General features: G+C 41.9%; 1 protein-coding gene across 1 annotated transcript in view; it reads left to right on the top strand.

Moving 5' to 3' along the window:
• Nucleotides 1-10777, top strand: part of LOC146476677 (uncharacterized) — a 33751-nt gene extending 22974 nt beyond the window's left edge. The window contains exons 12-20 of the mRNA XM_085114261.1: nt 278-946; nt 2191-2314; nt 3138-3361; nt 3554-3667; nt 3835-3948; nt 4610-4723; nt 5424-5453; nt 5862-5952; nt 10535-10777. Coding sequence (XP_084970387.1) covers nt 278-946; nt 2191-2314; nt 3138-3361; nt 3554-3667; nt 3835-3948; nt 4610-4723; nt 5424-5453; nt 5862-5952; nt 10535-10622 — 1568 coding nt within the window. The 3' untranslated portion in view covers nt 10623-10777. The remainder of the gene's footprint in view (nt 1-277; nt 947-2190; nt 2315-3137; nt 3362-3553; nt 3668-3834; nt 3949-4609; nt 4724-5423; nt 5454-5861; nt 5953-10534) is intronic.
• The last annotated feature ends 16286 nt before the right edge of the window (nt 10778-27063 follow it).

Here is a 27063-nt window from a genome sequence, read left to right as displayed (position 1 = left end):
TCTGTACCATAACACGGAACAGGAAGCGTCGGTGGTTAAGAACTTTATGCAAAACGTATATAATTTTGCTTCATAAGCATCTCAGGGCAACTTCTTTCACAAAATAACATGTCGTGGGCGTGACAGTGGTAAATAATTAAGGGGGAACCTTCCGAGCCTTTCAATTCCTTTAACTTACTTCTGCGGAAAATAAATATATGTTTACTGCCCGGGAAAAAAAATCATGTTTTCTATGACATGGAGCATACAATACTCACTGTAATGAATTTTGTTCCAGATTCCTATCTGTGGTATTTGTTTCCAACGGGAGCTAGCCGTATTTATGGCTATGACACTCTAAACAACCTATCATTTAACAGCAACCCGCTGCCAGTGGGTACCACCACAGTCTACAAGGAAGGTATCCGCGGTCTTTGCATACCAGCCGCAAATGAAATAATCCTAGGCCACTTTGCTGATCAATGCTTAGGAGACTCCAACATTTGCGAGCGTTTTACTATTTCGTTTTTAGTCTATGTTAAAGGCGCAGTGGCTGAAGGTGAAGATGTCCACATATTATATTCTGCTCCTTTATCAGAAGGACTGTATCATGTACAGTTCACTATTACTCGAACTGTGTCACGGCTGGAAGGCCAGGCGTCTATTGTGGGCGGGAATTCTGCCAGTCTTCTTGAGAGGAAAGGAACATTTCCAGGTGTAGACAAATGGGTTCATGTTGCCATAATATATTCGCAATCTTCTCGAGAACTTGACTTGTATTTTGACAGTGTTAAGATCACAGATCCTAACTCAACAGTAGCCTGGAATAACACTGGACAGAGTGTTAAAGTATCTTTAGCTGCCAGGACAAATAAAAGAGTGACGTGTGTAAGCTATTTTCAGATTATAAGAAGCGTCTTAACAAGGAAGGAAATTCAACAGTTACAACAAGAATCTCGAAGACAAGGTGAGGAAAAACAGGACACCACCATCACCATCCATCTATCTTAGTTACATGTTGTTCTGTCGGTCTGTCTGTCTGTCTGTCTGTCCGTCTGTCTGTCTGTCTGAAGGGTGTTTTCAATAGAACTCACAAAGCACTCTGAAAAAATCAAAACAAAACATGGTTTGCTATTTCAAAACCGAACGGTCGTCTACTGGACCTATGTAGGATCCTCTTTGAACATAAGTATCAAGAGCACAGCTTTCAATTTTAAAATGGAATAGGTCTTGTTTTGTCTTGCTTTCTCACCCTCCCTTACTCTTCTACACTACAGCACGGGCGAAACGTGTCTCGATACAGTTTTTGAGGAACCCTACCTCACTTTTTCAACTGGGTATTGGAGCAGTCTTCTCCGATGCCGATCGCTGTGAAACTTATATCAGTTATTACTTTTAAATCGAAGTTCGTCAAGATTGATATTTATTGTTCCGCAAAATAGATTTTAATTAAAACTTTAGGAAACAATTCTTCACATCACCAAGCATATGTGGTAAAGATCTTGATCGCGCAAATTTGAAAATTGCGAGAACATATTTAGGCACGCAATTATGTCAGGACTAAATTCATTCTCTAGTTTGCAGCAGGGAAAATTAAATTTAACATTTTCGTAGCGACAAACAATAACTTCAGGGCACATTTTGGCAATATTTTCCAACCATCTTTTGAAACCGTTGTTTATTTTGCTTTGTATTTACCTTTACCATACAAACAATATGGTTTTACATGCCTCTGCCATTTATTTAAGATCAAACATACAGATTTTTTTGTGTTTGTATATTTGATGTACCATATACCATAGTTCATGATTTTGGTATTAGTTTTTTCTGATTCAAATCTGGAACGCACGAAATTTACGATTTACTATCGATTTTACTAAAATATCAGTCCTGACAAACGTCAATCCAAAACCAATAATTGCTGTAAATTTCACATCGATCGATATCGGAGAAGACTACTAAATTGAGAAAGTGAGGTATGGTCCCTCAAAGACTGTATCAAAACACCTTAAATCTATGAGACGGGGGCTATTTGCACCGTTTGCAACGTGTCAGATTATTGGTTAAGTGAAAAAAAGAATGAAAAAAAGAATAATGCCCTTAAGAGTCCAGTGGAAATAAAGCTTTAGGACAAGTGCAGGTCTACTGATCAGAAGTAGGAAAATATCAGACTGTTGATTTTCATAGTACCGTATTCATTTGTTTTCAAAGCGGTCACTCCCTCTATGGTGGAAGCTAATTTTGTCCAGAAGAACTTTCTCACTGACGAAGGCGTTGGGACGTTCACAGCTCCCTTCAAGCGGCAAGGAAACATCATTATAGCATCTGTTCTAAGGTAAAGCAGCTTTAAAGGGACACTGTCACGGCGATTTTGTTATATTTTCGTCAAAATGGCTCAAATATTTGACAAAGAAACTTTTCTTACATGAAATTGCTGTTGGAGCACCGAGAAGGAAATATCAAGGTATTTATCCGGGGAAGAACAAACTCTAAGCAGTTTTTGACGACGTCTCTACAATACACAGGAGGAACTTGAAAAAACTGGCCAATTTTTTCAAGTTGCAATCAATTTCCATCCTAGCCATCCCCAGCAAAAGATAATTAATACTAATTTCTGTGCATTATTAGGGTTATTGTCAACAAAGCTGAACCATTATTGTGACGATTCCATCGATTCAAATATGTTTTTGGCTATTCAAAGTGACACAAAAAATCGTTGACACTGCCCCTTTAAGGTCGAAAGTGAGCTAACGACTTCTATCATAGCGCCACCGATTTTGGTATCACACCTTACTGGCCTAAATGTATGTACGTGAACTTTATAATGAACAGAAGTTTAAAATAACTTTAGTTAAACAGCTATAATTCTGGATTTTGCTTTTCAAATAAAATATCGATTGGCAAGGATAGTGCGAAGATACCCAGTACCAAGTTCTAGCAGCACAGGAAATTTGAAAAGGAATTTATTTAGCTAAACTTTACTATGATACATTTTGCCATTACAGTGGTTGTCAGTAAAAATTTGGGAAGGATACATTTAGATTTATTTCTAACTTGGAAACTTCAGCAAAAAGTAACGTACACCAACCCAGAGAGGAAACATGTTCCCCCGCTTATGGATAACACTAAGTTGCTGACAACACACGCTTTGCCGACAGGTTTCGCTCAACTAATGGTGATGCTGTTGTCAATATGGATTTTGATTACCAAATCAATCAAGATGTTGTTGTCATCCCTGGACAGCGGTATGGAGAGATCTCGGTGAACATTTCAGATGATATTTTCCCTGAAAACAACGAGACCTTCCGAATTACAATGACCACGTCAGATAATGTGACGACGATAAAGGATGGGTCTACAACAGTAACCATCCAGAACAACGGTACGAGCAATAAGCACATTTTACAAACTTAGATTAATTTTACTCAAAACTCTGTCGAGTAAATTTCATTTTAAAGAAAGAATGGGGAGCCTGTGGGCAATTAAAACAACCAGTAGAAATCTAAAACAATGTGTATGTTGCTTTGGCTTTTACATATAAAATAGTAAGAAAACCAATCATTTCTTATTACAGACGTTGATGAATGTGCTCCAGTGCCTTGCCTGAATGGAGCCAGTTGCACTGATTTGGTTCTAAATTACACTTGTTCCTGTGTCGTTGGTTTCACGGGAAGAAACTGCAGTACAAGTAAGTCCCACTAAGGGTTTAACAGTTTTTTTATACCGGCAAACTGCCTAACACGACTTAGATCTTTTATAACTAGCAGGAGGAGGAAGGGTAGGATTTTCCTGCTGACTGTCAATGAAACGACGCCACGAAGTCCTTTTAAACATGCTTTTTCCCTTTGGATACAGATATCAATGACTGCCTTGGGGATCCATGCCAAAACAGCGGGACATGTACAGATCTGGCTAATGACTACAGCTGTACCTGCATGCCAGGTTACACTGGGAAGGACTGTAATAACGGTAAGTCAAAATATCGCCAAAAGCTGCATAGAAAGCCACTTAAAATTCAATATTCACCGTAACAATTCGACTAATCTTGAAACTTGTTAACCTATGATCAGACCCAATTTTAGCAGCGCTCATTATCTTCTCTCATGATATTCCTCTCGTTTCCTGCGGGGACGGTTTGCCAATTAACACGTAAATAGATTCTGAACACAGGCTAGAAATTTGTTCATGCCTATTGCTGGATACATCTGGGGGAAGGCAGTGGACCTTTGTAAATTTGTAGAAAAACAAAAATGTCACCGGCGACTGTTCGAAGGCATTCTCACGAAACCATTTACTTGGCACATCTTTTGCTCAGCTTTTCTTGATCGTTAACAAAATAATGTGGGCAACGGGTAGCACTTTATTAATAATTATTGCCATGGATGATTGTGAGCTCTTTTCAGTAGCGAATTCACGAAGTCACGTAATGTAATTTCTGTTTTCTCAGATGGAGAACGAAACAGGGAAAAAGGTTTTCAAAAGAAAAAAAACATAAAACACATGGAATAAAGTGTTAATGATCATGTAGCGTTCCCCAATGCGATTACTGAAAAAAATGAATAAATCTAGCATGTGATAAACGTCTTTTGCATGGGTTCGTGTTACTGGTTACTTGATTGTTTCATTTCAGACATCGATGAGTGCAGCGTCTCGCCGTGCCAAAATGGCGGTCAGTGCATTAACAAGATAAACGATTATTCTTGCAAATGTTCCCAAGGCTTTGAAGGGAAAGACTGTTCAACAGGTAGGTTTCGCCAAGCAACTTTGTTTTATACCAGCAATGTTTGCTTGTTTGGGCGTTAAACGTACCAAGCGATGCTTTGTTTTTCTGGTTATTCATCAGTTCGTATCAGTTCATCAGTAGTTCAGTGTTGAATAGTTTGAAAATTCTTCAAAACGTACTAAAAGATACTAAAGTAGATAGTTCGCATGCGCCAACATAATGTAACTCGTTCTACCCGTAACGTAAGAGAATTAAAAGAATTATAACTGAACGTCACTCAGGCTTATAACGTACCCAGATCTTCACACAAAAATCTGGGTAAGACTTTGTACGACATATCTACTATAGTATTTGTCCACCCTTGATATCTGCCCTCCATTCAAAATGACATTTTAGCTCCCAGTTTAAACGTAATTAGTAAACGTTTGTAGATTAAATAAAAATACCAGCTTTGATCATGGAAGATGACACCTTTCAAGACATTTTTAAACCGCATTCTTTCACAACGACGATCGGCTGTAACTAGGAAGACAGGATAAATGCAAATCTCAGCGAATCATAATAAAGAAATAGAGACAGATAGATAGAGTGACAGGCAACGACATGGGTACCGAGAGACAGAAAGATGCTTATCTGATTATTGACCATGGTACTTCCCCTCAATTGAGTGCGTCGTGAACGATTAAATGCACTTACCTGTTTTCCGTTCTTTCACATTTAGTTTCAGCATCAACTGGAGAAGACCAGAAAGGTATGTTGATCTCATTGTTTTACACACTTGTTTCCGATTTAACGAGGGTTTCAAGTTTTAAATTTGGGACACAAGAGGTCATGTGGTATCCAGTCTCGAGTAGAAGACATGCTCCTTTTTATCCCTTGAATGTATCACGTCTAGGCAGGTGATACCGCGCTCACTTTTCTCCCGGTTTGGTCTTTTAAAGTCTTCTTTAATATCGAACGGTATAAGAATATCTTGGTAGCCCTTTCATTCTGCAAAGAGGGGCCAGGAGGCACGCCTCCTTATTTTTAAACCAAAACCGAGGCGAAGATTTATTTCTTTTCAGGAAGCGAAGCAAATCGAACATTCGAGAGTGGCCCCCACTAATCGAGGGGTCTAAGGTTAACCTAAGTTAAACTAAAATTTCATTTGCTTCTATAGAAGTGCTACGCATTCTGTTCTGGGCTTGTGTTGGAGCTTTAACTTTTTCCTTGCTGGTGCTGATAGTAGCGGGGACATATTTCTGCCGCACGTAAGTAAAACACGAAAATAAAACATGTAATTTTTTGAACCAGAGAGCATCAAGAATTATTTCCAATGACTATTATAAGGTTACTCCAAACCTTCGAGGGGCTACTTTTTGCCGAATGTTTATTTTTCGATCAAATTAAAGTTAATAACTTAAACTTACATTTTCAAAAATAAATTATTTAAAATCTTAAAACACGCGCGAGAACATTGAGAAAAAGGTATTTTCGTAAAAAAGTTAATAAGTTTTCAAGGTGACATATTCTCTGTAAGGCGTGGACTCCCCAGCGACCTTTTCGCGGCAACGGCTTCATTTCAACTTATTAGCATTTTTTGTTTACACTCGAGTTTGAGTGCTGTGGTTTTGGAAATGGGCAAGTCAATTTCTTATCACTTTGCAGCACAGAAGGTGCTAAGTATCTTGAATCTTCCTAGATCAGTGAGCAATGCTTCGTGGACTGCACATACGAAGGCTCCTGAGAAAGCTGTAAACAAGCTCCTCGAAAGAGAACTCAAAAACGCGATGCTACAAGTGAAAAGACACAGGCGTACTTCTTCTGTTCACTGATTCAACTTGAAAAGTGGGAAACTCCTATCCTTTTAATGCCATAAATGTAGTTTAATTAATATTGAAAGCCTTATATATTCTATTTTCAATCTTGTATAATAGAATGTCGATTTGAACTTCATTTTCATTGGAAAAATTCAAGCGAGTTTTTTATTAGTCGTGGTTACACACACCTTGGGTTTGGGGCCTTCCGGAGGGTAAATGGCTTGGGTTCGGTTTAGCTCAGGTTTCATGTTACCCTTGGGGATGCGGTTACACAGTAAAAGAACTCCCCTCAGGGAAAAATATAATTAGATATGATTTCACACTGACCATGACGACCATGCATGCAGTTTGGTGGGAAACGTACAGATCGACATGCATGACACAATTAAGTCGAGATCTTGGAAGCTTAATTTCAGTGATTCTCGTGCTAATTATTCGACAGTCCTCCATAAATATAGCAATCCAACAGTTTTTTTGCGAGAAGACAGCGAAGAAGGCGCAAAGAAATACCCGGCCATTGTAGTAGGAATCTTCGTTTTGACTATCGTTCCTATAAACAGATAAACAAAAAGATTACAACTTGATCAACTTAGTAACTGATAGTCTGAAGAGGGAACTCGTGAAAATAAAGAAAGAAATACTCACAGTGATGTACGAAACCCTGCCATATCACCTTGTGCTACCAGTACAGTAAGCGCGAAATTAGCCAAGCGTATCAGAGGTCAACTCAGAGCATAGCAGGCGATTTCCTGTGTTAGCTACGTTCTGCATGATGATTGGCCAAGCCACCTCAGGGAGCAGATAAACCGTACTTTTCAGTTCAGGAACTGTCATGGGAAGTTCTTTTGTTCTCTTTGATGTATCCATGGAAATAACCCAAAGGCAGTTTCGGTCTGGGAAAAGCGGTTACACACAAAAACATCCTTACCCGTGGGACAATGCTTGTTACCCATGGGTAAAAGGGCTAAGTGTAACCACAACTAATGTTACTAACAATACTCCTGTAAACGTCAGGGATTCTACTATGTTATTGGCTGGCGGCTCACAGTGTGAGCCCGGTGTTGGCATAATTCCCCGAGAAGGCGTGACATGCTTCTAAATCTTTAGAAGGCGAAAACTCGCAATGCGATTTCTGCAAGATGCCTCCTCTTCAAATGAATTAATAGGGTATGAAGAATTGACGGAATTTCGTGAAATTTGGCCCGAAAGTTAACTGAACAACGAGGAACAAAAGGGTATCGGCATTTTTTTTTTAAATCAAATACTTCCCTCCTGGCGGCCTCGGAACGCAACACGTTTGTAAATTCTTTTCTACTGGAACTTGACAGATATATTAAAAGAAAACCAATAGGAATACGGGGAAATGCTCACACCCTTTGAGAGATTGATGATTTGTGATTAACACTATGCAGCTACATTTCGTCATAGATCACGTTTGATACCCGATTAATTCGACGGAATGGCGCTCTGTCATTTTACTGTTTACCGGCTTCCTTCGCCTTAGCAGAGGAATAACCAAAATAGATTATAATTTTATCGAATCCTGCATTAAATAAGCTTTTTATCAATATATAGATTGTGGTGGTTTCCTAAAAAACAACGCGCGTACGAATTTTTCCGGGAAGGCACCGGCGAAGGTTTGGACTAACCTTAATGACTTTTTAAATAATACAGTCGAACCTCCCGTTAGCGACCACCCATAATGTCAAGGATATGTGGTCGCTTACGGTTACCTGGGACCTTCAGAGGTGTCTCGCGTTTAAGCGATGTAGCGCGTCCAGTTTAAACTGTAGATACCTAAACCCTATATCAAATTAGGCTTATAGAGCTGACTATCAAACCATACCAAGAATTTTGAAATAAAATAAATTGTCAAATTTTTCACGACCTTGCGAGCGTCCGAATCACCTTTTTAAAGCTACAAGTCAAAGTGAATTTTTTTTTTTGCTAATTTAATTTGCTCCTCAGTTTCCGGACCCAAAGCGCTAAAAAAACTTTCTCCTTTCTCGCTCCCTGGGACGTGAAGAGGAGAGACCCTGGGAACGAGGTTGTTTTGCCAGTGCTTATCGAAACCCAAAGTAAAAACTTTTCTTTAGACTGCCTGATTTAGGAGCAAACAGTAAACGGCATGTTTGCAATGTTACATTTCAAACGTAACACATCAACAACTTTGGCGTTTGTTTCGTTGTTTGTTACATAATTAATCCAGTTGACGTTCTTTATTGCCACAATTTTTCTGTTGGATAATACAAGGTTGAGGGAGTCATCACCGGTCGCGCATGTACATACATGCTATTTACAAGATAAGAGAGTTTCTTTCCTATAAGGGATTCAACCTGATTAAAGTTTATTTCAGTGTATACTATAGTGCATGTATATCTATTATCATTAGCCTGTGTACAGCCGCCCCCTTCCCTCAGGAAAAATCGGGGAGGAAAAATCCTGAGGGGAGGGGGCGGCTGTACACAGGCTAGTTATCATTTGTTTTAATGTCGGGAGCACAGGCTAGTTATCATTTGTTTCAATGTCGGGAGACACTTCCGGTAGCTCCGGATGTGAGATTTTAATACGGCATCCGCTGTAATGATGTGGGCCAATATGTTACAGTCAATTTCCGCCCGTGAGAGAAACAGCAGATTGTGTCTAGTGGTCGACTACGGGAGGTTAAAAACAATTGAAAATTTTAAACAATCATCGCTAAAAGTGGTCGCTTACGGGAGGTGGCCGCTAACGAGAGGTGGTCGCCTAAGAGAGGTTCCATCTATAGTGATTTGACTTGAAAGCTTTTGGTATTTTGGAAAAATGGTCGCTAATAAGAGGTGGTCGCTTACAAGAGGTGGTCGCAAAGGGAGGTTCGACTGTATGTTTGAATACAGGCAAAGGTGTCGGTAAGGCAATTCCAGGTAATCTCAAAGTTTGGCAGTTCTTTATTACATCTGAGGTAGTATGTTCAAGAGAGAGGACAGGAATAACCCCCTGGGGTTACTCGGGGTTAAAAGTGACGGGGACATGTGAATGAGGTCATAAATACACCCAAAAAGTCCCTCGGACTTGAAGCGAAACCCCGAAAATCCACTGAACCAAAATAAAACCCAAAAAATCCCATGCTGAATTTTTGAACCGTAAAATTCACCGAGAAAAGATTGAAAAACAAACGAAGAAAAATAGTAAAAATGGATTGTACGTGTCTGTTTATTTATCATGTAGACGTGAAAACTGCAAAGGACCGCGAACGATAATGCTGTCGGTTGACGTAGGATCTACAAGAGACCTAATCAGCCAAAAATAAACTGTAACACAAACTGCAAGGCTGATACTACGTGAAAGAGTTGACTTTGCGAGACAACAACCCGACAGAAACCGACAAAACAGGGCTGCAACCGTGGACAGCTGTTTCGTTCTTATTGGAACTCGTCAGCACGGTGTAGCAGTTCTATATGAGACCAGCGACATATTTATCATACTATCTGAAATAAACTTTCACAGATATAATAGTAATTCCAACAAACGGCACCGAAATTATTGGGAAAAGGTCGCTGGCCGATGGGGGAAGAATTCATGTTCTCATTGCAGCTAAAGAGAATTGTCAAGTAGAGGTTAGCGACGCACAGGAATAGAAAGCGTGTTGTATAAATATTGTAGCGGCAGAGATATTTAGGACTTTGTCCTGAAGTGAGTTAATGTGAATCAGTGTCAAGAACGGAAGCAATGTTATGCGAGCCAGCCGGTGAATATTAAAACGATCGTATATGTAGCTTAACGTCAGTTTAAAGTACCTTTACAATTTTAAACTGCGATTTTTTCCATTTTTTTTTATGTTAAAAACAATCCCTGGTAAAATGAAGCAATCCAAAAAATTACCAGCCAAACTTTTCTTATAAAAAATCTGGAAATCGTGTATTTCAAACCCCAAAACATCCTTCGCACCTCCCTGTCACTTTTGAGCCAGAAAATTTCTGGTCAAAACTTTTGACCAACGATTCTCCAAACCAAACCGATTGTATCTCTGAAATGTATTCACATTTTCTTTTAGGATCAAAGGAGCAGTTCAAGTCAGGAGGAGAAGAAGTTCAAGTAATAGCTGGCAGTATACTTCATATGACGGTGCCGGAACCTTGTAGGAATTCGTTAGCTAAACTGTACAGTCATGGATTAAATTACAACATCGATCAGTTTCCGCAACTAACGTTTTTCCGCAAGTTAACTGAGCATACCCCCAGCGTTGTTATATCCGGTCGGGTTTTGTAATAAACATGGCATCCATTTTGTACGCTTAGTCCTCGTTTCTTCCAACATGGTGTCATTTAAGTGGGATTAACTGTTCGGACACTGTTCCCGGAACACAGAAAATTGAGGAAAACTGATTATGTCGTCCTCGTCGGGACAGGGAATCGTAGCACTCACGCTACCGGAATTCTCGACCTCGGGAGATCCGCGATAAAATTGTGAAAAGTTCATTCAGTTGTTCAAAGATTGGTGTAAGCTCAATTCATGGTACGATAGCGAGCCGCTGCCACCTTCTACCGAAGACGGAGTGGAAACACCACCGGCTGGACCAGTGTGGCTAGCAAAAGGCAAGGCTATGGCAACTTTTCGTTCCGCCATAGCTGGAAACGAAGAACTCGAAAACCTCGTGCAAGGCTTTCAGCCTTCAGAGGAGGAACGGAAGGAACTGGAGATTATTCTCAAACTTTTGAGGGAACATTTCATGGCGAATGAAGGAGTACTTACGGAAAGAACAAAATTTGCCCAAATGAAACAAGAACCCCATGAATCAGTCACGGCCTGGGAACAGTGGGAAGGACGAGTCAAACAACAAGGTAGAAGCCTAGAGTATTGTGCTAATTGTGAGGACCAACCAATTGGAGACAAATTCATATCAGCGATTAACAACGAGAAACTTATGTCAAAACTACTGCAACTACTGACTACTAAAGAAGTCAGCTCATTTAAAACAATGTTGCAAACCTTTGGAAGCCATGAACACCAAACAACAGGCACGCCACCTTTGATGCCAGTTTAAGTGAGGATTGTGAGGATTATGAGACTGACCTCTGTGAGGTTGATGTGATACCGGAAAAGTATGCCGAAAGTGTATTTAGTACCGCAGAAAACCCGCGTGGCATCAGTGTCGGCCGTACGTTCTTCAGCCACTTGAAGCTGAAAATCACCAAGGGAATGACTAAATCAATCAGGATACAATTGGACACCGCCTCCACTTGCAACACACTACCAGAAAATATTGCCCCCTCATTGCTTCCTCCTGGCAAGAAACTTTAGGATTACCTTACCCCAAGTAGAGCCACTTTGTTCACCTATGATAAATCTAAACTCGCACCACTGGGTAAGCTAGATCTACTGGCTGAGACAACAACGGGCACCACCTTCTCACGTTTCATATCTTGCGAGATTTGCAAATACCTGTAAAGCCTCCTCTCTTGTCTGGTTCAGACTGTGTTAAATTGGGTCAAGTGAAAATCTGTCCAGACGAGGTCCATTCAGTTTCATCACCACTTAGTACTACACGTGCCTACGTGCCACCAGAACCAACGTCATCCCCACGTGTCTCAAAGGTTTCTCATCCTAACACCACGGGGCAGCCCAGACCTCCCACGCTAACTATGAAATGAGTTCTTGATGCATTTCAAGATATGCACACAGGGCTAGGACAACTTGGTAGACTTGTTACCTTTGATATGGACCCTACAGTTAAGTTAGTCCATGATGCCATTCACCGCCAGCTCGTAGCCAGGCATGCCAAAATCAAGCAATAGTTAGACAAAATGGAAAGCAAAGGGAAGATATGCCGACCGTACGAGCCCACAGCTTGGTGTAGTAACATGAGAGTCAGAGAGACAAAGGACAAATTTAGAATATGTTTAGATCCATCAAACACTATCAACAAAGTAATCAGAGTACCCAAGCATCAAATTCCACGATTTGAGGACATTTTACCACAATGAAATGATGCCAAGTGTTTCTCAGTCGCAGATAAAATGTCACGCCCCATGATGCAATTCAGCCAGGACAGTGGGTATATACAAAACCCAATTTTCAGCTCAAGCATTCAGCCTGGCCCCATGGCATTGTCGAGAAACTGTCCTCGCCAAGGTCATACACTGTTGTTACCCCTCATGGAAAGATACACAGAAATCGAGTCCAGATCCGATTGGCTGCTGCTCCACCCACTGATGCGAAGACCCTACATGTCCCAGTATGCAGGAAACCAACAGAACAGTCTGACCCTACTGACGACATCGCATCACCAGCCCAGCCGTAACGTTTGACAAATTGCCCAAAGTAGCGCACGCACTTTTATCTGTCCTGAGGCTCTTAGGCCAGCGGTTGGTCGCCAGGAGAGCATAAGTACTTCATATTAGGAAATAGCAAGGAGTGACAGGCCTACACGAATGCTAACGATGGAAACATCTTTAGATGTAACCTCTTTATATTTTTGCTCTGACAAGGATGCCATGCAGTAATTTTCTTCCTCTTAAAAATGAAAAAAGTGGTGGCCATTTGAAAATGTAAAGTAGGAAAGGCTGATTTAGTCTTTAATGCCAGTTTTCGCTGTTATTGTAGGTTCACCGGTAGTAAGTTATCACGTCTGTCTTGAACGCAGGAGACCGGGATTCGAATCCTCGCCGGTGAACCATATTTTCGCATAGTACGTTATATCTTGCTTTTACACGTTGACTTTCCATCAAAACATATTTGCGGTTAGGCGCCCATGGTTGATAATGTGTCACGAAAGGCAATATTTGTTTGGAGGTGTCGTTTATTTGCTTCAATGCCGATGAACTTTCTGTAAATTTGACATCTGATAATTTTTTTAATCAGTTTTTCCTTTAGCAAGGAGTCGTGATTTGATGCTTTTAATGTTTTCCTCAAATGTTTTTTTTGAGGAGTTTTTTCGTAGGAGTCTTCGGGCTTCACCCTTGACGAATCCTAGTTTGACTCTTGGTGGGTGGCTAGAGAAAAAAATGCGTGTATTGAAAGGTTTCAGTCGGCGTGAAATGTGTTTCAATATCTGTTCCATTATTACCTTCCTAATTCATAAACCTTTCATCTTTTCTTTTATTACGTTACTGATTCGCGCACTTTCATCTGTTTTTCATATGATGAAGATCTCATCGCCTATTTTTAGTTTTTAAGTCCTTGAATGGTCTGATTGATTGGAATTTTAATTTCAATCATTTTAAAGACATTCGTGATTATAACGCTCGTTCTAGTAATAACATTTGTAAACCACAATCAAAGCGCTCATGGGGTCAGCATCGCTTTATTTGTCATGCGGTAGATGACTGGAACGCTCTCCCAGACGGCATTAGGAACATTTCCAATTTTTTAGTTTTTAGTTATTAGAAACATGTAGACTCTATCGATCTCACCCTTTTTACTCTTTATTTTTAGATAGCTATATTTGTAAATTTTTTTGTATTCTTACGTTAGATTTATGCAAGGCCTCACTGAAAACCACATTTTGTGACGTGGGCTCCCGGTAGAAAGTTCTTATTTATTATTATTATTATTATTATTATTGTTATTATTATTATTACTATTATTATTACTTTTAACTTGTAAATAACAATTTCAGCTGCTTGGTGTATGTCAATAAAGATTAATTATTTTTATTTTATTATTATTATTATTATTATTATTATTATTATTATTATTATTATTATTATTACGTTACTGGTTCGCGCACGTTTACCTGTGCCATTATTACGTTACTGATTCACGCACTTTTATCTGTTTCATTATTACGTTACTGATTCGCCAATTTTATTCGTTCCATTATTACGTTACTAATTCGCGCACTTTTAATCTGTTCCATGTTTCTTACTGATTCACGCTATTTTATCTGTGCTATTATTACGTTAGTGATTCACGCACTTTTATCTGTCCCATTATTACGTTACTAATTCGCGCACTTTTATCTGTTTCATTATTACGTTACTGATTCGCCTCTTTTATTCGTTCCATTATTACGTTACTAATTCGCGCACTTTTATCTGTTCCATGTTTCTTACTGATTCACGCTATTTTATCTGTGCTATTATTACGTTACTGATTCACGCACTTTTATCTGTCCCATTATTACGTCACCGATTCACGCTATTTTATCTGTGCTTTCATTACGTTACTGATTCGTGCATTTTTATCTGTTCTATTATTACTTACTGAATCACGCACTTTAATCTGTTTCAACTGATTAAGTTACTTACTCGCACACTTTTGCCTGTTCCATTATTACTTTACTGATTTACGCAAGTTTATCTGTTCGTTTATTACTTTACTGATTCGCACTTTTTTATCTGTTCCATTATTGAGTTACTGATTCACCCACTTTTATCCGTTCCATTATTACGTTAATGTTCGCGCACGTTTATCTTGGCCATTATTACGTTACTGATTCACGCACTTTTATCTGTCCCATTATTACGTTGCTGATTTGCGCACTTTTATCTGTCCTATTATTACGTTACTGATTTGCGCAATTTTATCTGTTCTATTATTACGTTAATGAACCACGCACGTTTACCTGTGCCATTATTACGCTACTGATTCACCCAATTTTATCTGTGCCATTGTTACGTTACTGATTCACGCACATTTTTCCCTTCCATTATTACGTTACTGATTCGCGCACTTTTATCTGTTCCATTGTTATGTTAATGATTCACGCACTTTTACCTGTGCCATTATTATCTTAATGATTTGCGCACTTTTATCTATCCATTAATACGTTACTGATTCGCGCACTTTCATCTGTTCCATTCATTCAGTGACATTAATGATTCGCGTACGTTTACCTGTACCATTATTACGTTACTGATTCACGCATTATTATCTGTGCCATTATTACGTTACTGATTCGTGCACTTTCACCGTTCCAACTTTTCAACAACACCAGTCGGCAAACCGCTAGCAATCAAAGTTGACTTTATCGCACCTTTTTTTGTTTGAGAGATTTTATTGTTGCCATTGATAGTGACGCGCATTTTCTCTCGCGCGCGTCCACTGGTACGCGTTCATATCTCCGTGTAGATTGTGTTGCCTGAACTCGATAAATTGCTAAAAATAGTTCATTATCCCTCTTGCTGCCTCATTAGCATTAAGGTATGGAAAGGTCCTCCCTGTCGAGTGAACGACAGAAAGAAGCACGAAGTGCCAAAGAGGCAATATGAGGGAGGGGGGGCGGGGCGAGTTTTATTCTTCGTGCCTTGTAAACTTAACTGACGCAGATGCAAATCATTAAGTTCTTTATATAATGACGTCATCGCGAGAGATCATAAATATTCAATGAGATTGAAATAGTTCATTATCCCTTTTGCTGCCTCATTAGCATTAAGGTATGGAAAAGTCCTCCCTGTCTCGCCCGATTTGGGAAGCCCTCGTAAAGCGACTGCCCTGCCAAAATCCCAATCCTCAATCTCTACCCCAATCCTCAATCTCCACCCCAATCCTCAATTTCTACCGCAATCCTCACCCCAAAACTATACACCCCAACACCTTAAAATGCGCAAGCCACCCAAACGAGTCTGAACGGGAACACGTTTATTTGTCCTGCAAAATCCTTAGAACGCTGGGGTGAAACCAAGCAGCTCGTTTTGTTTACGGTAATTGTACGTTAAGCCCACCGGCATTGTAGATAACAAATCCCCCGCACCGCCCGAACCAATACCTGATTCAACTTAATATAATGACGGGCCATAGAGGAAGTCTTCCAACCCACATGGTCCATGACAGTCTGGATGTCCGCTCCCGCCATCGTTAAGGATATGGCACACCCATTGCGCAGTCCATGCAAGGTTACCTTTCGGTTACCAAACACACGCGGAAGTCCTTCTACATGCGTGATAGGGGTCGAAACAAATAACCTTGACGAATTGGAATTTTCATGATATCGCATAAAGCGATGTAAGTCTCCATTGCTGTGACAGGGCAGAGAGACACATTCAAACAGAAGCGCCTTAAAGAAAATAGATTAGAAGTCCCATCCCTCAGCGACTTAATCAGGACATGGTTAAAGAGCAGACCCTCCTTATTTGGGAAGTACAACATTTCCTCAGTTTTAGTCTTCCCGAGATCACCCGCCCGATCACCCGCAAAAAACAACGTTTTGGAATAAGCCTGATCCCTAGCAAAAACATATATCTCCTTAGATGAGAGATTTCTAGCCATTAGGCGCTTAACAGTATAAGAAGCCAAAGCCAACAAATCAGCAATGAAAAGAGTTGAGCCTGAGTAGGGGTAATCCTAGCCCGTAACCGTTCCTCCCGAGTCATGGACAGATATTCTTTGACTGTTTTCGAGGCTGCCGGGTTGCCCACCACGGGGCTTGGGGAATCATTGGAGCCCCTGCCATACAAGCAAAATATAGATCGGAGTTTTCCTATTAGAGAATCGACCGTGCCGTAGGCTAATCGCTTGGGACAAAAGGGCTGGGAATTCCCCTTCTGTCCGGAAAAAAACAACAACCTTCCTGATACACTTTCGTTTTCCCAAAGTGACCTTCCAAATAAGGAAGTCCAGAACTACGCCCGGAGTTGCCGATTGGGTATCGAATGGTGGGACAAGGCCCGCCGAAAAACCCGTGAGTTCCTTTTCCAAAGCTGACTTCTGCCTTCCATACGGGTTGGCCTGCCTCCGACCTAGTAAATCCGACTTTCTTGCGTTAATAACCTGAATGTAAATAAGCGCCTTCAGGGAGAGTGTTGTTGTTGTTTTGCAAAACGTTCTTTCGTTTCTACAGCGCTGACAGAACTTGAAACTCTCGGCATTTTGATAATCGTTCCACTGGTGGAACGAAAAGCTGCGGGATAAAAGGCAGCGCCTATAAGGAAACCACAAATTAAAATCTATCAAATGGAGAAACCCACAAGTCAAATGGAAGACTAGTCGGCCTAAAACCATGCTTCGAGGGCGTCAACAAAAACCCCCAGGCATCTTTTCTAGCCAAGATCACACCCCTGGACGACATGGCCACAATGGTCGGCCACCAAGACGGGCGAGGGGACAAACCAGGAACGACCACAGTTGCGATTGCCATCTGGGATTAAAGGAAACAAAGCAGAGCCTTAATAAACGTAGACGGGGGAAAACAATAGGGACCTTTAGCAGAGACGACGACGACGAAGACGAAACTTAAAAAATTACCTTCGCGTCTTCTGAATAAATTCGCGATGATTTAAACTCTCTCAGTTTGTGCATCGAGCCGAACTATCGAGGAGATAACGTCGTAGGGGCGCCTTTAAAGTTCAGAAAAAGAAAGGAAAATTAACCATCATGCGTTCACGTTCTCCATAAAACCTTAAATTTGGATATTTCACGTTGTTGTTTTGCAGAGGACGACAAAGAAATGTACCAAAGTGTATAACGCACGTGCAGAGCCAGTGTTTTGCTAATTAAAACTATTGTTTTCTGACGTTCTCGTTGAGGTCGTCGTCGTCGCTGCTTAAGGTCCATAATATGCGTTTGTCTCCAAACCGTCACAGTTGCGGAGGTCCTGGCTGAAAACATCCACCCCCGCGGAAGCTGGAGTGGGATAAGGAGTAAAATGAGCTAAAGGCTTGCCATCTCGATCACATTGGACATTCGAATCAAGCGACATCAAGTCGAGGCTGTGACCACGAGCGCCGCCAAACAGCTCCTGGTCCCTATCCCAAGCTTGGGGAGCCCGAATGGAGTCCGAAGCAGTCAATTTCCGAGAGAAAGCATCCGCCGGGTTGCACTCCGAAGGAACGTAGGTCATAGTTAATTGGAGGTTCCTTTCCTGAGTCAGGTGGAAGATCCTTTTCGCCACCGCATTCATATTCCGTTCACGATCTCCACGGCCCATCCAAGTGTGCTTGACCGCCAGATTGTCCACCTGGAAGTTAACTCGACAATCACGAACATCTTCAGGCAGGGCCTCCAAGACCTTAGCCACCGACCAGAACTCCTTCACTTTGATACTTTCCGAGGCCATATGGCCTTCTCAGAAGTCTCTTAACACAATGTCTGTAGATTGACGGTGAATGACACCTGCCCATCTCGATAGTGACGCGTCAGTCGAAATTGTTACCGCGACGTGACTCTCCGACCTCCACAGGACATGACCAATCCAGTCTTCCAGCAATCTCCAAAAAGCGGTCTCCTCGCTAGGCGAAGAAGACATTCTCACCGCCCCCGCTGATGATGCCGATCCCAACGCTGCTGCCATTTCGCGTATGAATAACCTCGCACCCGGAAAAGCCAAAAAAAACTAGAGAGCCTTCCCCATGAACCTTTGCAACGTTTTAAGAGGGACTGTAGGACCACCCTTTAAAATCTCCTCTCTCAATAGGGCGAAGCTTGCCTTTTTACTTTCGGGAATCGGGAAAGCCTGTAAAGACAAGTTAACCTCCATTCCCAAATACCACCACACCAACACCAACACACATTTCTTGAGACCTAAAAAATATCCCAGATAGTATCTCAGATGGACCAGAAACCTACACGCAATAAATAGGGTGGCCTTAGCAGACTCCCTGCTGAAAAGAACACACCTCTTCGAAATAGGCTTAGGCTTAGACCAATAACCCTCGTTAGTGAAAAGCTTATAATTTAGGCGATCGTCTATATAGAGGGAGCAGGCAGTCCACACACTCCTGAAGTAATTTGTTGCCACCAAACCTCTTAATTGTCTGTAAGACAAAAGACGAGTTCTTCCAGCCAAACGGGAGAGTTGCGCAAACTAGCCACCAAAATACTGCATAGATTCGTCCGTTAGGAAGACATGGTCATAAACCGATTTGTCGTCTATCTTGGACATAAAAGAACCCCGATAAACATAGGGTGGCGCATCACTTAACTTGTCCAATGAAAAAGGAGAGTCCCGCATTTATAAGTTAAGACATGATCTTGCATCAACACACAACCTTGGTTTTGAAAGGGGGGGGGGGGGGGGGCAACCTCACCGACTTTCCCCCAAAGGCGGACGGCCCCCGTCAGAAGGCGCCCTTCCAAAGTTCCAGAAATGAAATCCGCAAATTCCTTGCAAGACCCGTGATTGCCAAATATCCGTGCTGGGCGGGAGTCACAGTCATATTTTACGGCTTGAAACGTTCCTTTAAACGGCTTCATGAATTCACTGACATTAACCCCTTCTTTAATCCATTGTAGAATCTTCTTCCCCTGTCCATGACCATTCAAGATCATTTCCCACGAATCAAAGTGTTTGTGGAGCTCACCCGCCTTAAAAGAAACAGGATCCCGGAAAGGAATGTCGGCTACACGCAGCGAGACACCATCCAGAACCATGTCAAATTCCTTGAGTAACTGCGCAGACTCGGTCACCTCCGAGCTTGGGGTTCCATCGTGGAGCACCCACTCAATAAAATGAAACTCGGCATCCCGACAAGCCGAGATCGGGTCAAATTGCTGTTCCCGCCTCTGCCTTTTAACCATGGGCTGCAACAAGGCAAAAAGGGAAAAAAGGAATGCTTAACCAGAAACCAGGTACCCCTAGATCGAAACCCAAGCCCGGAGGAATGACCCATCAGCCCGAGAAATCGTGGCTACACAAGGGAATGTCTAGACAATACGCCTGCTGGGTCATCCCACCGATCAAGGGTGGTCGAAAACAAACAAAAAACGTGTCGTAACTCCCCTTAACTGTGTTAAAAAAAAGAAAAATCCATTGAGAGGGTTCATAACTGCGCATAAGAATGAGTGAGTTTGTGAACGTGACTGTGCGCAAGACCGTTACACCTTAATATTACACCTTAAGATATCAAGTTTGCCTGTTTATTACAGAATTGTCATACAAATTAAATGTCACACAATCTAACGGCTATTCGGTTCAGACCTGCCAGAAATGCAGTACACTAAACCACATTCTCTCTCTTTACGCTAGAACCCGGAGAAGACTGCGCCAGCGGGCAGAACCTAGCCATATGGCCAAATCTTCCACATGAGAAGCATTTCGCGTTGAAAAACCTCCTCCCCTTTCCTCCTCTCGGATAAGGAGAGGTGCGCACCCTTCCAAACTCTCGTCCATATTTCAGCTGGTTTGCCGCCTTCATTGCCTTCTCGGTGACTCTTGCAACGTCTGCTTCCTGCTTTGACACTACTAACTAACTTCACCAGAACACTCTGCAACGCCTTGTTCCCGACCATGGAGCGGCATTGGTGGAGAATAATTAAGTACTTCTCAGCCTCAGGGTCGTTCTTTTCCTTCGCCATAGTCACGAGGTGCTCCAAGGCCGCCAGCGAGGCATACGGGTCAAAAAGCTCTGCAGGTTTCGCAATAAGGGATTGCAGACTTTCCAATGCGGTTTTGACTATTTTAGCATTTGCCGACTGTTTTAGTTCCTCTTATTCCCTTTTCAACTGTAACAATTGCTCATTCACCTGGGGAGAACAGAAACAGGCACATCACCCTTAAAGGCCACACTGCCAGACATCGCTAAAGGGCACCCATCCCCAGCTTAGTGGGGACGAGGCCACACAAAACTTCGAGATTGCCAATTCACACAACCAAGTGCTCACCCCCTGAGTGGGCACAAAGCCATAACCCCTCGGTGAGCACACAGCCACACCACTCTGGGTGGGCACACAGTCACACCCCCTGGATGGACACACGGTCACACCCTCCTGGATGGGCACACAGCCACACCCTCCTGAATGGACACACAGCCACACCCTCCTGGATGGATACACAGCCTGGATGGGCACACAGCCACACCCTCCTGGATGGACACACAGTCACACCCCCTGGATGGACACACAGTCACACCCGCTGGGTGGTCACACAGCCACACACTCCTGAATGGGCACACAGCCTCACCCAAATCTCCATACATAAAAAGGCTTCCCCCTTTGACAGTCCAGCAAAATCCCACTAGAAGACCAAAAAAACAAAAAATGAACGAATGCAATAAAAAGCGGAGCAAGCACAAGAAAACTAAAAGAAGAACAGTGGCGTCCGAAAAATAAAAACTTGAAGTATAGCTCGCCAGACAACTAATAAAATACGTGACCGTCATGCACGGACGAGCGTCCATATGCTTGCGAAAAACAACTAGCAAAAAATTCAAGAAATACACGCCTTGAACACGCTAACTACAACCCAACGAATAACAAACAACAAGCGAGAAAGAACCACAATTCTCAACTCCAAACTTTCTTCCGCTCTGTTAGTATCCAAAGTTTTCTCCGCGTTTACCGAGGCCTGAGAGTGAAGAGCATCCCGTCGAGAGGTCGTTGCATCCTGATGAAAATTCGCCGGGCCAGAAACCTCCACCGGGGCAGGAATATTCGATGCATTTTCAGCGTTCGGCTGCAGAACCTGAGCTATCTCTACAACGTCTTCGTTGTTGACCTGGGAAGGACGGGACTGTTTAGACATATCGAGGCGAGTTTTATTCCTCGTGCCTTGTAAACTTAACTGACGCAGATGCATATCATTAAGTTCTTTATATAATGCCAATGACGTCATCGCGAGGGATCGTAAATATTCAATGAGGTTTGAATAATACTGATAATTAAATACATACTGGGGTGTGAGTCATGAGTAGCGCACGGAATTAAAAGCAAATGAAACTCTTATGGCGAGCATTGGCGAGCAACAGAACGATTTTCTCACACCTTTTTTTCAATCGAATGATTTTATTGTTCTTTCGCTGCTGCGGAGAGACCTTACCTAGATAACCTAGTAGAATAAGTTATTCCTTAATTTAAACTTCAGAACATAAACTTATCTGTAAAAGTATTTCGCGCGATTTATTGCTCAAGGCGAACTGAAAAAATGGCGTGAAAAAGGCGCAAAGTTTGATAGCGCTACGAGGAACAAGGCTAATTGACTCAGTTTCAGTTTCTCTCATTGCAATCGTGACAGTAATAATTGTGGAGTTGCACTAATTTATTACGGCTTTCTATGATAGCGGCGGTAGTTGAAATCCATTAGAGAAATAAAACTTTTTTCACTGTCATTTTCAACGTTCTATAATTGAAGTTTACATAAATTAATGCATGGTCGCGAAGTGGAAAAGACAATAGCGTCAAAAGGCGCAAATTTTGAAAGCAATTCAAGGAACCACCCTAAATGGCTCAGTTTGTGGATGGAATAACAGCAGATTGCAGTACCAAGACGCCAGTGCAGAGCATTGTCTCGCGAGTTACACTGATGTACTCAGTAAAGCAGTATTTTCGTTTCGGCATGATAACGATGTATGGAATTCCAGCATTGGAGATGTTGGGAACCCAGGCAGAATGGAAGAAATTAACTTCCAAATTAAAGATACTACGAACTCCTCTGGAACCCTTAGAGGACGACATTCGCATCTCCACAGAATTGTGGGATCTAATGCAGAAAGTGTTCCTTGAATTGGTTGAAACTTACCAGGGGAAGCCAGATCAAGAGTGGTGGAACCATATAATGGATTATAAAAGACCAAACGGCTCCGGTACAGTGGGAAAAATCAGCGAATGGATCACCGAGTTTTTGGAGGGAACAAGACATTGGTGTCTTACGAGCCATGGTGATTTTAAACTGGTCTGGTGACCATACCATTGACTATCAAAGAGGGTCGAAAAGAACTAAAGCGTTGGGGTATAATCTTTACATGCCTATTATCTCGAGCCATTCATTTGGAAACGTTTAACACAATGAAAACAGATTCATTTATCAATGCTCTCAGACGCTTCGTCAATCGAAGAGGCAAAGTTAGGGAACTGAGATGCAACAAAGGAACAAACTTTGTGGGAGGCAAAAACGAGCTCAGTGCTGCTTTGAAAGAAGTCAATACTGATGCAATTAAGAACTTTCTCCTGATACAAGATTGCGATCTGATCGAGTTCAGAATGAACGTGCCATCTGCGTCTCATATGGGCGGCATATGGGAGCGACTTATTCGCACCATACGTGCAGTTCTCTCAAGCCTTTTGCAAGACCACCCCCAGCAATTAGATGATAAAGCTCTACGAACTCTGTTCACAAAAGCAGAAAACATCGTAAATAGTCGCCCACTTACGATCGACAATTTGTCAGATCCAGATGTGCCTGAACCAATCACACCGAACCACCTGCTCACCTTTAAAGCTAAAGTAGTGTTACCACCTCCAGGAAACTTCTCGCGGCCAGACCTTTACACAAAGAAACGGTGGCGCAGGGTGCAGTACCTGACGGAACAGTTTTGGGGTCGCTGGCAACGAGAATATTGCATGCTGCAGCAAAAACGCCAGAAATGGAACGAAACCAGCCCTAACAGTCAAGTTGGTGATGTCGTCCTGATCCGTGACGAAACATGCCCCAGAAACCAGTAGCCACTTGCGAAAGTTACCGAAGTTTTGCCCAGCGATGATGGCCTGGTTCGTAAAGTCCGTCTGCTTGTTACTCGATCCGGTACCAGAAAGGTGTTTGACAGACCTATCCACAAGTTGATCCTGATTTACCAACAAGATGAAGATAGAAGTAACGGTTGATTTCCGGTAGACCTTACTGACCGGAGTACGACCCCGTCGGGGAGCCAGAACAATTATCAGAGAGACATTCACTTAGTGAACTCTGAGACCATTTAGTTTTATTTATATTTGTTAACTGTAATTTCATGCATTTTACCATGTCGGGGGGAGCCATGTAACGGCCTCTCAACCATTTAGGCATTGCGTAACGCAACTAGACACATCACGTGTCATGACGTCTCTTCATACGGGACTGTTAAAGCTCCACGTAAAGCTGAGACGTCGCTGAACGTCTTGACTAGGTTTGAGCTTCACTCTAAGCGACAGTAATTTCTCACGCAACCTGTGCAGATTAGTAGCCGTACAGTCTTTGATGATCTTGTTTGCGGTTCAACAGTAGGAATACCTCAAGCTGTACGCAAGTTTGTTGATTTTCTGCCTTTCGGTGATCGCCTGATCTCAGTTAGTGACTTAAAATAAACAGAGCCGATACGGATTATGTTAGACTGTTGGCCTTTGTAATCGTCGTTTCCGCGCGCCCTTCTTCGAAAGAAAAGCGGTCGCCACAAGATTAAATATACAAAGAAGACCCTCGCTGTTATTACGCAATTTAAACAGCTGCGAAAAGAAGGCCTGAAAAATATTCAGTAATCATCTTGTTATCTAGTATAATGATACGACCATTCGGTCGCGCTCATGCAGTCAGGCACACCCAAAAGGAAAATTAAGGAAATACTTTAAATGTTGTCTTCTGTGTTCCATATCGCTTAATGCCCTTTTAAAAACATACCGATATACAGTCAACTCTCGCTATTCCGGACACCCCGATAATAAGAACAGCAGCTACATCCCCCGCAGAAATAAATGACAGGCGTTTAACTGAAAGAAATTCCTGTTGTTACGGATTCTCGTACAGTCAACTCTCGCCTTGCGGACACCACGATGACTGACACCCCAAAAATACGGACAGCAGCGAAATCCCCGGCGAAAATATATTTACGTTTGACTGAAATAAATTACCGTTATAACGGACTTTCGCTATTAAGGACACTTACTCGCGGTCCCGAAGGTGTCTGCAAAAAAGGGAGTTAACTGTACATACAGATTGATCTGTTCGGATGCTTCAACCTCGTTCCCAGGGTCCTGGGTTGTGCGGATGCTTTAGTTGAAAATTCAACTTCAAAACCCGACTGACTCTGTGCTTTTGTTTCGTTGGGTAAGTTGGCAAGCGGCTAGTGTCTTGGCTAGTGGGGACGAGCATTACACTTCATAAAGAAATAATTTCAATTGAACATAACATGGTTAAAATCCCAACTGGTAGAAGGCAGTCCAGCCGGCTTTTTACAAGCGAGGCGGAGGAGGCTATCGAAAAACAACTCCAGCTAGCAGCCAGAGCGGGACTTGAACCCAGGACCATCGGATTTCAAGTCCGGCGCCCGGGTAGTGAAGAGAATCTACATGTTGATATTAGGGCTTACAGAGTTGATGGGTGACACTCTGCCTAGTCCTTATGTGTTCTCAGGCAAGGATGGTAAAGTGTGCCTATAGGCCTGGTAACAGGTTCCTTGTCATGGAATCTCATCAAAACTTGAGTGAGAGGGAAATAGGCTCGATTTCCGCCATTCCCTCCAGCCTGGAGGAAATGGAATGCCTGAGGACTGGATTGATTTGGCTGAATGCTTCAGTTCTTTTGCTCATCAAAGTTCGTGCCCAGCCGGTACATTCCCTCAATCACAGCTCTTGTCAACTTGGGACTTTCTCGGCAGGGCTTAGGTAGGGCCAGCTCCATCCGGAAATTCCACAAAACCACACTATGTAATTAAATCAATATTCTTGCCTGTTACTTTTTTTCGTACAGAAATAAACGGCAGACGCACGTGACAGTCCCTGTACAAAGAGCAGATCCCAGACAGAGTGTTTCTACGTATCAGCTATGATAAAGCGAACGGACTAAGCGGGTTATGCCTACGTACAGTGGTGCTGATGATAACGCCAAGAGAACGAAACTGAACTGATTGTTGTCATGAATGCATGTAATATTAACTCTTTCGGATGGTTCAAAAAGAATACAGGAGACATACTGATAAACAGAAGGATAATTACTTTACTATGAAACAGTAAGATCAGTACATCTTCTCCGCAAAAGTTGGCGCAGGGATGTGATGAAATCTTGCACAACGTTATTTCATTGCTACTCCAAAACAAACCAAAACATTTTTTTTACGTGCTTTTTTGCAAGTCTTCGGAACCATAATTGTGAACATCGTACGATCGTGCGCCCGCTCTTTGCAGTCAAAAGTGCTTTGAAGTCGATTTCAGGTCGTTTTGCGAAAATTTTAATTTATCAACCTTTTCCGGTACCCGATCTTTGCTTTGAGGTGAACTGTATAAGGTGACATAGATATAGACTACTTCATGGCACTAACATTTCTTTGTCTTTGTCCACTAAGTTGTTCACTGAGTGCATTGCAAGTTGACGTTTGCAAACTGAAAGTGTACGTCTAAATTTCTAGTTATGTCTTGTTCATAGCTGATTTGGATTACGCTTTCTTTGAGATACTTATTAGTGTGATATTATTTACTTTCCTTCACAAAGTGTTTGGTGAAATTTAGTTAAGATTTAGTTAAGACGCAAACAAGGCCAACATTAGTAAACGACTGAATAATTTTCTTAAATAATCCAGATGTCCTTGATCGAAACTATTTATGAGAGCAGCTATATATATATATATATTCTTATAAGAGTAAGCCACGTTTTCTATATTTGGTGATTCTTGCCTGTTTTTCTTTCTCATGAGCCCTTTATTCAAGATTAGCATACTCGAATATTTGTCAACTGATGTACATATTTGTCTGCTGCTTTGTCTAACTGATTTAACTTTGAAGGATGGTCTATAAGCGTTAAAGAGAACAGGCTCTGACAAAAGTGAGGATCACCAAAAACTCAAGATACAAACGTTTGAATTTTAGCTCATCGTCATCCATTTTATGGTCTTTTCATTTAAGAAGTCAAGAATGCCCCCATCTCAGCAGGATCAATCCTCTTTACCATCTTCGCATAACTAAATATTGGTCTGGCTTGGAGATAAACCACTATTACTGTAAGACTCGTTTAATGATCAAAATCATACA

This window comes from Pavona decussata, unplaced genomic scaffold (genome assembly GCF_977016875.1).
Source record: "Pavona decussata unplaced genomic scaffold, jaPavDecu1.1 SCAFFOLD_75, whole genome shotgun sequence".
Classification (NCBI taxonomy): Eukaryota; Metazoa; Cnidaria; class Anthozoa; order Scleractinia; family Agariciidae; genus Pavona; species Pavona decussata.
Note: the sequence above shows the minus strand (reverse complement) of the source record. Positions and strands in the feature narration are given on the sequence as shown.